The sequence below is a fragment of the Mesocricetus auratus genome, unplaced genomic scaffold (genome assembly GCF_017639785.1).
Source record: "Mesocricetus auratus isolate SY011 unplaced genomic scaffold, BCM_Maur_2.0 Super-Scaffold_100014, whole genome shotgun sequence".
Lineage (NCBI taxonomy): Eukaryota > Metazoa > Chordata > Mammalia > Rodentia > Cricetidae > Mesocricetus > Mesocricetus auratus.
Genome location: NW_024429197.1, coordinates 16952499 through 16967877, shown reverse-complemented (window position 1 = coordinate 16967877; position 15379 = coordinate 16952499). Strand labels below are relative to the sequence as shown.

At 53.0% G+C, this 15379-nt stretch overlaps 2 protein-coding genes across 6 annotated transcripts; one reads left to right on the top strand and one right to left on the bottom strand.

The window, feature by feature from the left end:
• Positions 1-677: 677 nt before the first annotated feature.
• Positions 678-2487, top strand: Eva1b (eva-1 homolog B). Of its 5 annotated transcripts, none has more exons than XM_021235497.2 (3): positions 706-1219; positions 1525-1620; positions 1829-2487. In XM_021235497.2, the coding sequence occupies exons 2-3, from the start codon at positions 1554-1556 to the stop codon at positions 2260-2262; spliced, it is 501 nt and encodes a 166-aa protein (XP_021091156.1). In that variant the 5' UTR covers positions 706-1219; positions 1525-1553; the 3' UTR covers positions 2263-2487. The 5 variants fall into 5 exon arrangements, with proteins under 5 accessions (XP_040612592.1, XP_040612591.1, XP_021091156.1 ...); XM_021235496.2 differs by having other exon boundaries at positions 709-1219; positions 1458-1620; XM_040756658.1 differs by having other exon boundaries at positions 678-1219; positions 1525-2487.
• A 1-nt stretch (position 2488) lies between these two features.
• On the bottom strand, positions 2489-15364 carry Sh3d21 (SH3 domain containing 21). The gene is given in 17 exon segments (XM_040756656.1): positions 2489-3386; positions 3461-3524; positions 3607-3718; positions 3721-4396; positions 4535-4629; positions 4722-4774; positions 4915-5008; positions 12081-12123; positions 12730-12816; positions 12918-13018; positions 13151-13196; positions 13279-13334; positions 13484-13574; positions 13767-13885; positions 14119-14179; positions 14271-14428; positions 14513-15364. Coding segments are annotated over 17 exon segments (1932 nt in total). The 5' UTR covers positions 14517-15364; the 3' UTR covers positions 2489-3314.
• Between the last annotated feature and the right edge of the window lie 15 nt (positions 15365-15379).

Genomic DNA, 15379 nt, shown 5'->3' with positions numbered 1-15379 from the left:
GAATGCTGAAGCAGCATTATGTGCAAATAGCTAAGTATACACGGGCCAAGAGGCTTCTATCTGCTCACAAAGCAGACTAAACAACCACAAATACACCCAGGTGCGAGTTGGCTCACTCCTTTCTCCATCTCTTCTTGCCCCCTGCTTGAACCCAGGCTGGCCTGGGGGAGTCGGGAGGTGGGGTGGGGGAAGAGTCCTGCAGCTTGAACAGGGAGGGGGTTAATGGCTCTCAGGCAGCGCCTACAGCTATGCCTGCAATTTCCTCTCCCCATTCTTTCCCTCCCCGTTACCAAGATTCCCGCCAAGAAGGCCTCCCCCTCACCCCAGATCCCAGCTTGGGGGTGGGGGAGGTGGCCAGACGACTAGGCAGAAAGAAAAGCCCAGCTGCAGATCCCCCAGCACGCTTCGGTACAAGTCTTGAGCCCAGGTGGGAGCACAGGTGTGAGTCTGGGCAGGTCCAGCGGGCAAGGCAGCTAGGACGTTCCATGAGCTTGCAGAGGCAGGGGCCCCGCGGGGGTCTGCAGTGCTCTGGGGCCTGGCTCACCGCCGAGTTCTACAATCATTAACCTTGGGTGACCACAGCAGCTGGACACACTCAGCCAGGCCACTGGCAGGAGGGGCCCAAGAGTTCCTCTCTCTTCCAGGAGGACCAATGAGGACGGCTGACACCACTGCGTCTACGAAAGGGCTCCAGGAATGAACCGGTTTGCAGCCACCCCCATCATAGGAGGAGCCAGGCACAGGGAAGTAGTTTGGAGCCTGCGCCCTACGGCCAGAGTGTTGTGGGTTCAAATTCTGACCATGTGGCAAAGTTCTTCTAACTCGGGTTACTTCATATGCAAATTGGAGACTCAATGATAGCCACAGTCTAGGTAGGGTTGGGGGATGTTACCTCCTGCGCCCAGGCCTTAGGGATGTTTAGTAACTAATGTTGTTAGTATTGGCGGGGGCGGCCCCTGTGAGCGGCCTCCCCAGCGGCTTCCTGTAGGGGAGCAGGGGCCGCCCCCTCTCCCTTTCCTCCAGGCTCTCTTCCTCCCGCCTCTCCGCCCCGCCCCGTCCCTCCTCTTTCCTCCAAGGAAACTTTCCGCCGGCTGGTCCATCGGCGTGTCCCACCGCACCACAGTGCGAACCGAGGAAGGCGGACGGGGCGGCCCGGCCCAGGTGTATGCAGCCACCGGGGAGTCGCAACTGCCGGGGGCAGGCAGCGGGGCGCTGACGGGTGAGCGAGCAGGGCCGAGATCCCGCTGGCGGAGGGGTGCAGGAGGGAGGCGACCGGGGAGCCCGAGGCACCGCCTCGTCCTTCCGTGCGCTGGGCCTCGCCTAGGGACCCCACGAGGGGGCGGAGCGTGCGCGGCCTCTCTGCCGCTACCCGGGATGCAGGGGCGTCTGCGGGGAAGCAAGGACTCTATCTAGCAGAGCCCAGATCTGCGACCAGATGGGAACTGCTCTCCCCCCAGGGTGGAGGAGCTGCCCGAGGAGTGAGCGTCTCAGGCCTTAGAGGACCTGACCTGGCCGACCTTGCAGGCTGACGGGCCGAGCTGCGTCCCTGGACCATGGATGCCCCAAGGAAGGACATGGAGCTATTCAGCAACAGCCTGGCGGCCTATGCACACATCCGAGGTGAGGGCCAGGCCTGGAAACACGGAGCCCGTCCATCATAACCCAGGCAGCCCTCTACTCCCAGCTGCTCACCCCCAGTCCTATCCCCAGATTACTGTCCCCTACTGCCCTTCCGTTCCGTGCCCCAGGCTTAGACCCTGGATCTCTCCCAGATGGGACGACTCCAGCCTATCAGGCCCCCCTGTGACCTTCGCTCCCTGCTCCCTAGCTAACCCCGAGAGCTTCGGCCTCTACTTCGTGCTCGGCGTCTGCTTCGGTCTGCTGCTGACCTTGTGCCTGCTAGTCATCAGCATCTCCTGCGCACCTCGCTCGCGGCCCCGGACCCCTGCCCCGCGACGGGGCCCTCGCAGCAGCACCCTAGAGCCGGAAGATGACGATGACGACGAGGATGAAGACACCATGACGAGGCTGGGCCCTGACGACACGCTCCCGGGCCAGGAGCTGTCCACTGAGCCCGACGGGCCCCTTAGTGTCAATGTCTTCACGTCAGCAGAAGAGCTGGAGCGGGCACAGCGGCTGGAGGAGCGCGAGCGAATCCTGCGGGAGATCTGGCGCACCGGGCAGCCAGACCTGCTGGGTACCGGCACGCTCGGGCCCGGAGCCCCAGCCCCAGGCACGCTGGGCCGTATGCACTATTATTGACACACGAACCGCAGAACCGCACACAGCATGGGACCCAGAGTACTGGACACGGGGCTGAGCCCAGTGCTGCCCCAGAGCCTTCGAACTGCCTGTGCCCCCATTTTCTGGTGCTGTTGGGTGTGGGCCGCTGCCTGCTAAGCACTCTTCACTGGGCAGGTGTGGGTGGGAAAAGGATGCCCGGTCCCACCCTCTCCTCCGGTAATAATGAATGACCAATGAAAGCTAGTTTCAGCGACTCGGTCTCTCATTTAGTCACCACTGTTTTCAGCAGCCCCCCACCCCCAGGCTCCGGCCTGGTAGGGGAGTCCCGGGGCTGTGGGTGTCACTGCTTTTGCGGGTTGCACCCTCTCTGGGGAGCCGTCCAGTGCATGCCTGTGCTCACTTCACAGACCAAAGAACCAGGCCGAGACACGCCTCTTGCACTCGTACACAGGACGGGTATTCCAGGCATTCCTCACAAATGTTACTTACTGTCCAACGCTTGGACAAATGTCACCTAGTCCCCTACCCTATGACCTACCCTGGGATGTCACTGCGATCATACAGGGAAGCCTCAGGCTAATTCTATTAGACTTAGTGCCTGAGCAAAACCAGGAGTTCGCTTCTGAGCATCATTCCAAATGAGTGGACACAGAAGCCCCTTAGGGAAGACGCTAAGTGGGAGGAGCTGGACCCAGAGAAGGCTGCCTCCACCCCTTTAGTGCACAGCTGGGTTCCCAAACCCAGGAAGGTCTGGGCCCCTCCACCCAGCATCCAGCACGGAGCTGGCGTCCGAAGGAGACTACCCCTGCCCCCAACCATCCGGTGGATAAAAATAGCCTTGCATAGGCCTTGAGAATGGTAATGGGAGCCACATGTTGGCCAGATGTGCCCCGGAGAGAGAGTGCCAGGAATGCGGAGGGCGGTGTGCTGGCCGGCCCCGCCCCACATGGACTAAGAGTTCAGAGTTTTTACTTCCTTGGAGTTTCTCAAAGTTGTGTGTAAGGACCAGGGTGGCCCGAGCAGGATGGACATCCCTCCAGGTCGGGGTGAGGTTCCGCCTGATCCCGCCCTCATTCCGTCTGTGTTTCTGTCTGTACCTGCGCGTGTTTGAAGGACTTCTGGGTCCTCTGCATGAACTGAACCTAGTCGGGAGAGGGCATTAGAGACCGGAGCCACTGGCCATTGCCCTCCCCGCCTGGGTCCGCATTTCACCCACCTCCAGCGACTGGAGCTTCTCTTTCTCGGTCTTCAGCTCCTCCCAAACGTCGCTCATCTTCTGTCTGTGGATACCGGGTTCCGGTGAGACACTGGACCTTCACCCTTTGTCTCCCGCCCCACCTCACCGCATTACTGCCCACTTACTCCAGCTTCAACTCCAGAAGCTCTAGCGCGCTCCTTAACGACCCCACCTCTTCCTTTAATGATGCGACATCCACGCTGCCACTCTTGCTTTTGGAAGAGGATGGTGGGACCAGGGATGAAGTGTGGGGGATTCTTCAGGATCCAGAATCTGCTTGATAGAGACTGGCTCTTTAGGAGGCGCCTGCTGTGGGGAGCCCTCCCCTTCAGAAGGCAGCTTTTCGTTGGGGAGTGTCTCTTTCAGGGTTGTCTCATCTTTGGCTGGTGGAAAGGTGGCCTCCACGGCAGACTCATCCTTAGCCCTGGAATGGGCTAGGGAGCTGTCCCCATGGCTCATCTTAGAGCAACACCACCCCTCTGAGTCAGACTGTTGAGAGTTCTCCCCTGGCACCTCGATGTCATTTGGAGATGCAAGAGACTCAGAAGCCTGTGTGGTTTCTTCCTGAGGCAAACGCTGCCACTGAGTGTTGTCTCTAAAAGGGTCCTCTTCAAAAAGCACGTTCTCTGGGGACAGGATCTTTATTAGTACAGGGGCACTGTCAGCATGAAGGGCTGTCTTCAGGTCAACGGTTTCATCCTTAGTTGGGGCCTCCAGGGCAGGGGCCTCATCTTCTGTAGTGACAGCCTTGTCCACAGTGGTATTCTTTGCAGTGGGAATTTTGTCAGAATCCAGGGCTTTCTCTGGAGTGGAGACTTTGTAGGGAGCTGGGATCTTTTCTGGGCCAAGGGTCTTATCTGCAGTGGGGGTTTTATTTGTGGAGGTGGCCTTCCGAGGTCTTCTCTGTTCATCTTTCTGTGGTGATGGCAGGGATGGAGGGGTCTCAGTTGGAAGTTGGATACCTTGCTCCCCTGGGGATCTTTCACCCTTGTACAACACACCTGTGGTTACCATCTCCCAGCAATGCCTTCTCCCATGTACCTGGCCCCTCACCTGACTGAATACAGAATGCTGTTGGTAAGCCTGATTTCTGGTTTGCTTTCGCCCAGGTAGTCTGGGCCCTCCATTGAGGAAGCTGCCATGGAAGCCTATGGGAGGTAGAACTTCAGAGACCCAAGCTTATCGTGATTCCTCAACATCACCCCCATCCCTGCTTCTACTGTAGGAAGGGAGCCCTTACCAGAGTCACGGAAGGGGCGTTTCTGGCTGTCCCCACTGAGTGTCGGAGATATCCTGAAACATACCTCCATCAGTAACACCAGAGGGGCAGAAGGGGTATCTCCTCTGTACCTCCCTCCCTCCTCCCCAACGTACCTGTACCTCCTCCCCAATGCCCCCTGCCTTCCCCTCCCCAATGCCCCTGTCTTCCTTACTTGGCTTTGTTAGGTGCAGAGGCAGCTGCTGCCAGCCTCTTGATAGAGGGTAGGGATGTTTTGGGCATCAGCTTGTTTGGTTCCTTAACAGGAGCTGGGAGGAGAGAGAGGAGTAATGTCCGTCTGCCTAAGTTGTTGGCCATGTATGTCTTGTGCTGTGCACAGAAGCCTGACTTTGTGAATTCCATCTGACTTTGGAAGATCACACTGGGCTTAGGGAACTGTGGAGCACCCCAAAGGACCACATAGCAAATAGGTATCAGGGAAGGCTTTGTGGGGGAAATAGCTCTCTATTTTGCCAGGTTTTTCTTTTTTTAAGATTTATTTATTATTTTATGTATATGAGTGGTCTATCTACATGTCTGCCTTTATGCCAGAAGAGGACATCAGATCCCACTATAGATGGCTGTGAGCCACCATGTGGATGCTGGGAAGTGAAGTCAGCTGGTGCTCTTACCCACCGAGCCATCTCTCGGAACTCCTGCCTGGTTTTGACCCACTCTTTGAAGACCTGGTCCCTGCTTGGTACCCATAACGAACGAATTCCTGATTTAGTCCTCATTTCTTTTTGGACCCCAATAACCCCTAACACACACACACACACACACACACACACACGCACGCACGCACGCACGACGCACGCACGCACGCACATACACACACACTCTTTTTTCCCAAGACAGGGTCTTACTTTTTAGCTCTGGCTGCCCTGGAACTCACTATGTAGACCAGGGTGACCCCCAAATGCACAGAGACCTGCCTCTGCCTCCCTAGTGCCAGTATTAAAGGCATTCACCACTATATCCAGATTTAATTCCCCCTTCCTAATCTTACTTTAGCTATCACAGCTTTTAAGTGCTCTCACCCCGTCTTAAGGGTTTAATCATCAATAAATCAATGACTCCCACATCACCCTCTGTGACACTGTGAGCACTGTCATGTCCAGCTGCCTTCTCACAAGGTCATGAGCTCACAGGATGACTATGGCACAGGGACTGAGTCCCAAACACAGTTCATTTTGGAGAGCCACCAGCACGTACAGCGTGGCATCTAGATACAAGTCCCAGCTCCCTCACTTCTACTGATCCCAGGCCCCCCTACTCAGCTGCATGCATAAGGCGATGAAAAGCTCTCTTAGATGTGTTTGGTTTTTGCTTTTGTTTTTTTGAGACAGGGTTACTCTGTGTAACAGCCCTGGTTGTCCTGGACTCGCTCTGTAGACCAGGCTGGCCTTGAATACAGAGATTCACCTGCCTCTGCCTCCCAAGTGCTGGGATTAAAGGCATGCACCACCACTTTCCAGCACAATTTTTAATTTTTAAGTAACCTTAATATCTGTGTGTGCTCAGAGGCATATATATTTGCATTAGCCCAGGTGTATAGGGCAGGAGAATCATTTATCTCCTTCTGTCACATGAGTATCTGAGGTCAAAAGGCTTGGTATCTTTACTTGCTGAGTCACCTCAACAGCCCTACAGTATACAGTCTTAAATTCGGCGATCTGAATGTCATGGTGCTTGCCAGTAATCCCAGCCTCCAGGAGGTAGAGGTAGTTAGAACTGGCAGTTCAAGGCCAGTCTTGGCTATGTTGTAACACCTGTCTAAAAATAAATATATTTTTTTTGGTTTTATGAGACAGGGTTTCTCTGTATTGTTTTGGAGGCTGTCGGTCCAGCCCCGCCTCGAATTCACACAGATCCACCTGCCTCTGCCTCCGAGTGCTGGGATTAAAGGCGTGCGCCGCTGCCGCCGCCACCACCGCCTCCACCACCCGGCCAAAATAAATATCTTTAAAAAAAAACCAACAGCCTGTCTTGGTGGCGCACACCTTTAATCCCTACACTTGAGAAGCAGAGGAAAGTGGATCTCTGTGAGTAGTGGGCCAGTCTGGTCTACAGTGAGTTCCAGGACAGCCAGGGGTTGTTACATGGAGAAACCCTGTCTCAAAAAACAAACAAACAAACAAAAAAACCCAACAACAAATCCCTAACAAAACGGTCAGAGCAGGCCACATGCAGGTGGCAATGACACTGGAGAGACCTTGGAAGGCCAGCACACACAGTGTCATCCATATCAGCAGACAAAGCCACTCTAACACATGACACACACTGACTGAGGTCTACGACAGCTGTGGTAATAAGTGGTACAGGCTTTGATTATCGGCTTTATTTCTTGCTAGTGGTGTAGGAAGTTGGGCAGGCGAACCCTGTACCCCAGTGTCCTCATCTTGAAGACATGAATAACAGTAAATACCTTGTAGAATTGTGTTGAGGCTTGAGTGACTCAATATATTATGTGCTTAGCAGACAGAACCTAGTACAGTTAACCCTAAACTCTGCTGCTTATTATTTGGCTGACTACCTCCACCTCCTGGAGGCTGGGATTACTGGCAGGCACCATGACATCTGTAGGCCCCTCCCACTAGAGAGCAATATATACTCCTGAGGATAGTTTTCTGACACTTTAAAAGGAATTTAAGAGGGTAGGAGAGGGTCTGAGGCGATGGCTCAGTAGGTAGCTCTTCTAGAGGATCTGGGTTCGATTCCTAGCACCCACGTGACGGAAACACAGCCACCTGTACAGTTCTAGGGAATCTATGGGTACCAGACACAAACATGGTGCACAGACATACACGCAAACAAAACATTCATACAGTTAAAAAAAAGAAAAGTACACAAACAGAGCCAGCCAAGAGTTGGCTCATGCCCTTATTCTTAGCACTTGGAAGGCAAAGGCAGGTAGATCTCTGCGTTCAAGGCCAGTCTGGTCTACAGCCTGAACTCCAGGACAGTCAGGGCTACACAAAGAAACCCTGTCAAAACAAAACAAAACAAAAAACCCCAGCAGGCAGCAGAGAACTGAGAGGCCAGAAAGTGGTATTGTAGTTTCCTTTCTGTTGCGGTGACAGAAGCCTTGATAAATGCAACACAGGGAGGAAGGGTTTGTCTAGCTTAGAATTCCAGGTCACAGTTTATTACTTCCAGGAAGTCAGGGCAGGAAACTTCAAATCCGCAGACAAGAGCAAAGAGAAAAATAAGTACGAAGATCCTTTCTTGCTGTCTCTCAGCCAGCCTTCTCCTCTTAAGCTGCTCTGAATTCCCTGCCCAGGAACAGGGTAACCCACAACACATTTCTGTGTCAACAGGTGACTCTGCTCTGCCTCCTGAGCTTGGGGCCTGTGAGTTGAAGCAGGGTCCCAAGCCCTGCTCTCTTAGCTTACCAAGAGGCCTAAAGCTCAGCCACCTTACATGACCTTTCCTTAGGAAAGCCAAGTGGCTAGTGAGAATTGGTGTCCCCTGGCTGCTGGCAGAAACAAAATCTAAGTCTCCTAGAAGTCCTTTGGAAGGCCTGCAAGGTTCCCACAGCTAAGGCCAAGCCATGAGCTCATAAAGGTAAGAAACACACACAAAGGTGAGCCTCTGTGAGCAGTCAGCAGACCCTACTGATCTCCCACACACTTGGATCATCAGTGGAGAGCATGACACCACTAGGTAAGAAATATTGGAAACGAAGACTGTATAAGCAACAAAGGATTATCAGGAAGAGCTGGCTATGAAAAGCAAACAGGTGCACACCTTTAATCCCAGCACTCGGGAGGCAGAGGCAGGCGGATCTCTGTGAGTTCGAGGCCAACCCGGTCTACAGAGTAAGAAATCCTGGGGGGGGGGGGCAGGAGGAGAAGATGGGCAGAGGACAAATGAGCGTATCTGTGCCACGACACTGTCCAGGGCAGTGAGGCGATGTGAGAAGCATCTGTGCTTGGTATGGTGTCCCTCTCTGTGGCTGCTCATGCCTTCCCCCAGCACGGCCCACAGAATGGGTCCACCGTGCAGTGTGGGTAACGCTGCAGGTGTGGGTTTGGTGGTTGTGAGGAGCAGCAACTCTGCTGCAGTGAAGGCAGCTCACTCGTGTAACTGCCCCCCAAAACACAACCAACCCCAGAGTAGATGAATAGTACTTCATCGAAACACAAAGCTCTGTGCACCAAAGGACAGCACTAACAAGGACTGACTGGGACTGGAGAGTGCCCAGCAGGTAAGAGCATAGGCTGCTGCTCTTCCCGAGGGGGGGGGGAGGCTTCAATTCCCAGCCTCTACAGGGTGGCTCACAACCATCTGTAACCCCAGTTCCAGGGGATCTGATGCCCTCTTCTGGCCTCCGCAGGTACTGCATGCATGTGGTAAACTGGCAAAATACACACATTTAAAAAAAGGATGACAATGAAATGAAAAGTTAGGGAAAAATTTACAAAATGATTTATTTTATTTATCGTTATTATCATTATCACCATCACCAGAATTTTCTGTGTACTAGGGGTAGAAGCTAGGACCTGCCTCATGCTTGCCAGACAAGGGTTCTATCACACAGCTGTAGCTCCAGGCTTAGCCTTTCATCTAGAACATAAGGAACTCCTGTAACTCAGTAATAAAGAAACTGGAAAGTTCCCACAGAACCAGCAAACGCATGAAAAGCTTCTTAGTGCTGGGTGGTGGCGGCGCACACCTTTAAACCCTGTACTCGGGAGGCGGAGGCAGGGGGTGAGTTTGGGGGCCAGCCTGGTCTACAGAGATAGTTCCAGGATAACCAGGGTCACACAGAAAAGACCTGTCATCAAAAAAACAAAAGCTTCTCAACACCATGGAGCCCCAGAGGAATGCAAATCCAAACTACAAGACACCCTGCTGCCCACCAGCAGGGTTCTAGTGAAGACATTAACAACATCAGTGTGGAGAACCTAAGAACCTCATACACTTGCTGGGAGGAGGTAGGAGGGCCATGAGTTCAAGGTTAGCCTGGAGTAACGGTCTCAAAGGACTGGCACTTGTCTATCACGCACAAAGCCCTGGACCTCCAGCATTGAAATAAAGGTGTGGTGGGGCTGGAGGGATGATTAAGGGATGGAGCACCAGCGGTTCAATACTCAGCATCTACATGGAGGCTCACAATCATCTGCAACTCTAGTTCCAGATGTCAACACCCTCTTCTGGCCTACAGACATATGTGTTGCGCAGACATGCACGCAGGCAAAACACCCATACACATAAAAATAACTAAGCCTTTTTTATTTTCCCTGTGTAGCTCTGGCTGTCCCGGCATTCACTCTGTAGACCAGGATGGTCTCAAAACTCAAAGATCTACCTTCCTCTGCCTCCTGAGTACTGGTATTAAAGGCATGTGTCACCACCACCTCCCAGCTTCAAAATAAGTTTTAAAAGAGAAAGAAAAAAGGTTGGGGGGAGGGAGGGAGGGAGGAAGGAGGAGGAGAGAGAGAGAGAGAGAGAGAGAGAGAGAGAGAGAGAGAGAGAGAGAGAGAGAGAGAGAGAGCTCAGCCAGCAATGCACTTGCCCACTATGCAAGCCTGAGATCTGCGGTAAATCCCCAGCCTACATAGAAAGCACAAGTCTCAAACAGAAGGTGAGGACTGACACCCAAGCCCCCACGCACATGCCATGGCACACACGCACCCGCATCACACACAAACTCACGCATACACAGAGATAAAGTTCTGCTGGTCTCGTTCATAACATTTGGTAAATTAGCGGGGAAACATAGAATCCTTTGAAATGATTCAGATAAACATTTTGGGGAAAATTCAATGCCAATTTTTGATAAGATTCCTAAGTATACAGGCTTGAGATACAGCTCAATGACAGAGCAGTTGCCTAACATCCAAGAGGTGCTGAGTTTAATTCCTCAGTATGAACAAAACCAACCCTAGGTAGAAATAGAATGAGACAGAGAAAACGCTACAGCGTGCTTGAGGGCAAGAGGGAACATTACTTGTGATCAGGCATGTTGGCATAAACCCATAATCATAGTATTTGGGAGGTAAAAGTGGGTGGATTAAGAGTTTGAGGTCGGGCTGGAGAGATGGCTCAGCTGTTAAAGGCTAGGCTCACAACCAAAAAATATAAGAGTAGCCTGGGGCTACATGAAACCCTGTTTCAAAAGAAAATGGATAGAAGCAAGTCATAAATTGAAAACCTGGTCAGACAGATTTTGGGGAGGTAGAGTCTTGCCATGTAGTTCTAGCTGACTTGGAACATACATAAAACAGGTTGATGTCAAACTTGCAGCAACTGTCTCAACCTCCAAAGGTGCTTAAGATTGCAAGCACAGGCCGGGCGTTGGTGGCACATGCCTCTAACCCCAGCACTCAGAAGCAGAGGCAGGTGGATCTCTGTGAGTTCAAGGCCAGCCTGTTCTACAGGCTGCTACCTGACCAGAGGACCCCTCTTCGATGGAGCCAGAGCTACCCCCTCTGACAAATCCTCTCTCCTCAGCAGAAAACAGCTCTGACATCCTTGCCCTTCTTTTTACTCTTTACCTATTTATTATTTGTGACTTGCGATCTTTTTTGTTTTTTGTTCTTGGAGACAGGGTTTCTCTGTGTAGCTTTGGAGCCTGTCCTGGAACTCACTTTGTAGATTAGGCTAGTTTTGAACTCAGAGATCCACCTGCCTCTGCCTCCTGAATGCTGCGATTAAAGGCTTGAGCCACCACCACCCAGACAGCATTTTTTTTATATCCTTTCAGAGTTAGGAATGATAGTTTCCTGTTGAAGAGGGTACAATTCCCAGCTTCCCTTGAGACTTTGAAGTCATTTCTATGACTCTATGTGGGGCACATTCCATCTTCTGTAGGCATTTTGACCATCTGCACGAGATGACAAAGATGCCATCTTGATGTGAACAAACATGATTTTGCCTAAGTTCAGACCAAGTCTCTCTTTCCCCCATCTTACGTCTCTCTCCTCTCTCTCTCTCTCTCTCTCTCTCTCTCCAGCTGCCTTTAATCTACAACAGCAAGCAGTTTACTCCCTGAGACATCTCTCCACCTCAGAATTTATCTTGAAAGTCTTTGAAGCATAGATCCAGGGCTGTGATATAGTGGTAGAGCACTTGCCTAGTTTGTGCAAAGCTCTGGGTTTGATTCTAATAGACACACCACACAGGGTACATGATAGTCACAATGTCAAGAACCACACAGAAACATTAGCATACAAACACAATGGATCTCACATAGGATTCACACAGTTCTTACAAGGACCTTGACATTCCAATAGTGTATTGAACCAATGGGGAACTACAAGTGTTTATGGACAACTAGAAACGGGTGGGTCTCCCATAGAACAGCACTCAAACCCATGCTCCCCGGGCACTCACCTAAATCCCGAGATATAATTTTTCGTGGGACCAGCTTCCTGATCTAGACAAAAAAGAAACATGAGAATCCAAGAAGTCCCAAAACTTCTAGGTACAGCCTCATTTAGGGATGACCCTCTAACTGGGTTTAAGGAGTTCCATAACGCCTGTTTGGTTTTGTGTGTCTGTGTGTCTGTGTGTGTGTGTGTGTACGCGCGTCACCACCACCTAGTTCTGCCTAATTCTTTAAGGTAGAGTCTCCCAAACACAGTGCACAATAATATGGTCTGTTCTGCTTCTCTACCTTCCTGAGGCTGGAAACAGAGAGGCTGCCATGCACATTTGCCATTTAAATGGGTTCTAGTCATCTGAACAAATACTTTTAAGCCTGAGCCACATCTTCTTAGCTTATCCCTGGGTGTTTTTAGAGAGTTCTATATCACTTTATCCAGTGATCCAGCAAATGCCATGATGTCCAACTTTTCTTTTTCCTATCACTTGAGTCAGGGTTTCTCTGTGTGGCCCTGGCTATCCTGAACGTGCTCTATAGACCAGGCTGGCCTCATACTCAGGCATCCGCTTGTCTCTGCCTCCCCAGTGCCACCATACCCTGTTTCCTGACTTTTTTTTAGCATCCTTTCCCCTGTCCTCCAGCGCCCTCAGTACTCACGGGGGGTGGTGGGAGCACGAAGTTGTCGGGAAACAGTCCTCTCCTGCCTTGGCTCTCTCCTTCCCACCAGCCCTTATCCTCTGTTGTCTGGTCGAGAAACAAGCCAGTAGGGAGGTGAGCCTCACTCGAGTTCCCCTTGCCTGGGTCCCACTCCTTCCGTACCCTCTGCACCCCCAATCCCCTCACACCTTCCTTAGAACTTTCACCAGGTCCCCCTTGTGCAGCGCCAACTCATCCGGGGCCTCAGGATGGTAGTCAAACAGGACCCTGCAGGTCTCAGGGCAGGAGACTGAGAGAAAGGCATCCTTCTGTGCAGCCCCCGTCAGTCAGCCAGTGGCCCCCTTCAACAACCTACCTGGTTCCCCTCCCACCAGGCAGGGTGTGGCCTGGCACTGTGGGGACTCTCTGGCTAGATGCTCACCTGTCCGCAGGTAGTCTGGAGGGCTGTCATACGTCAAGCTGCTCAGCTGGTAGGAACATAACAAAGGAAGGATAAGTCTGAAGCCATTTTAAGAACTCACTGGCTGTGCCCACCCTGACCCGACTTACTTTAGGAGGCCTTGGTGGATTAGGGATGACTGAAGGCATGTCTGTGTTTCCAAGACCTAGAGAGGGACAATGAGCTTAGGGAGGTACTAATTTAGCTAGGTCCTGGGAGAGGGTCAAAGGGGTCAAAGGGTCAGGAAGATCACTGGGAAGATCACGGAAGAGTTGCAGAGTCTGGTCCCAGGGGATCACAGGGTCACGGTCTCACTTGGGGGCCCACTGTCCAGCAATTCCACAAAGTTGGATGGGAAGGCTCCCAACTGCCCGTTCTTCTTCCCCAGCCACCAGCCGTCCTCAATCTGGGGAGGGGGAAGGATGAGGGTGCATCTGGTTCTGTGCAAGAGTCACTAGAGTATCAACCCTCGGTTCTGCCCAAGGATCGCCTCCTCCCCTGCTGCCGCCCTTCCCATCGCCCCCACCCTCACGTCACTCTCTTCTGTCTGAGAAGAGCTCTAGCATCTCTCCGGGTCCTCTCATCATCCTACCCTCACCTCCTTTATCACTTCCACAATCTCCCCAGTTTGAAGCTTTAGCTCGTCTGCCTGCTCTGGACTGTAGTTGAAGTTCACTTTGCACCATCTTTGAGGGCCCTGAGAGTTGACGGGGCGACCTAGGCCAGACAAGCAGGGGAGCAGCTCGAGCAGGTGGCCCTGTTCACAGTACTAGGGAAGGGGTGGACCCCCAAGCTCGCCCTTAAGTAGCTTCAAGCCCCGCCCTCTAGCGGAGCATTGTACCTGGAGCCAATCAGGGAGCGGCACAGTAGGGTCACGGCCCCTCCCACCATCGTCACGCTCCCCGCAGGAAGAGAGCCCCCCCACCCGCCAGCTCGGCGCCCCGACTCACCGCGGCTGCGCACACAGCGTGGTCTGGGTTCAGTGATGCCCCACAGGGCCTCGGGAATCTCCTGGGAAGATCACGCAGGGGCGGTACTCAGCAGAAGGCCCGGAGCCGGCCGGGCCTGTGCCCCACAGGGTGCCACCCGTACCAGGCCTCACCTGCACCAGGTTCTTGGGAAAGAGACCGCGGCGGCCCCGCAGATCCCCATGCAGCCAGCCCCGGGCTGCCCCGGCGCAAACCTGCCGGACCACGTCTCCTGGCGCCAGGCTCAGTTCGTCCTCCGTCTGCGCACGGTATCTGGCCAGGGCCAGGACCTCTGCGGGCCGAGGGCAGGCTAAGTAAAAGGCTGGAGGTACGTCCCTGACATTCAGAAGAGCCACCCCAAGACCCGCACACATACCCATAACTTCTGAGGACCCCTGCACAGCCCGGCGATCGGGCTGATGGCCGAGTATTGGGAGCGCAGAGGGCGTGCTGGGTCGCCGGGCTGTAGACTGGATGAGGCGGGGACTCAAGTCATAGGTCAGGTTCCAGGTATTAGGAGTGGGCGGCCTGGCTCAGCAGGTTGGGCCCCAATTCCAGGACAAGTCTTCATGCAGGGTCTCAGCTCAGTGCTAGGGTAACAGCTCCTCCAAGTGCTCTTCTGCGACTACTAAACTCTACTTTGGCCAAGTCTCCCAACCGAGGCAAGACTTGATGTCTTTTATATATTTCCTGGCCCACCCTCTACTGGCTCGCCAAGATCTTAGCTGCAGGGGAAGGTGGAGAGAGGTACATACCAGGGCGGGGCCACTCTAGAGAAAGCACCCCAGGAGGAGAAAGTGGTGGCTCCTGTCTCTTGAAAAGCTATGGCCTACCAGTATATTCCCAACTTTAAAACCCCACTGGTGGGAGCTTTGATTCATTTGAGTGCCTTGTTGAGTTTCTGACAGTTATTACAGATTCTCCTTGAGGGAAGGCAGTAAGAACCTTACTTAATAAGTCTATTCAAGCCCAGGACTGGCAAGAGTCTGAAGGTTAGGGCCCACCCACCCCCGTGCTACCAGTTGGGATTGGCTGGCTTGTAAACAGTCTTCGTGCAGGGTGAATATACAAAGGCCGAGCTACTTGACTGCAACCTTGACCCCTGCCTCACCACCAAGGAGGCCAAAGTCCTTGCTCTTGATTGTAGTGAGCTGGTTCTGGGATACTAAAAGCAGAGACTCCACTGAGAACAAGAGGTATGTCTTCCCAGAGAAGGAAGAGCAGATTATGGGCTAGGGCACAG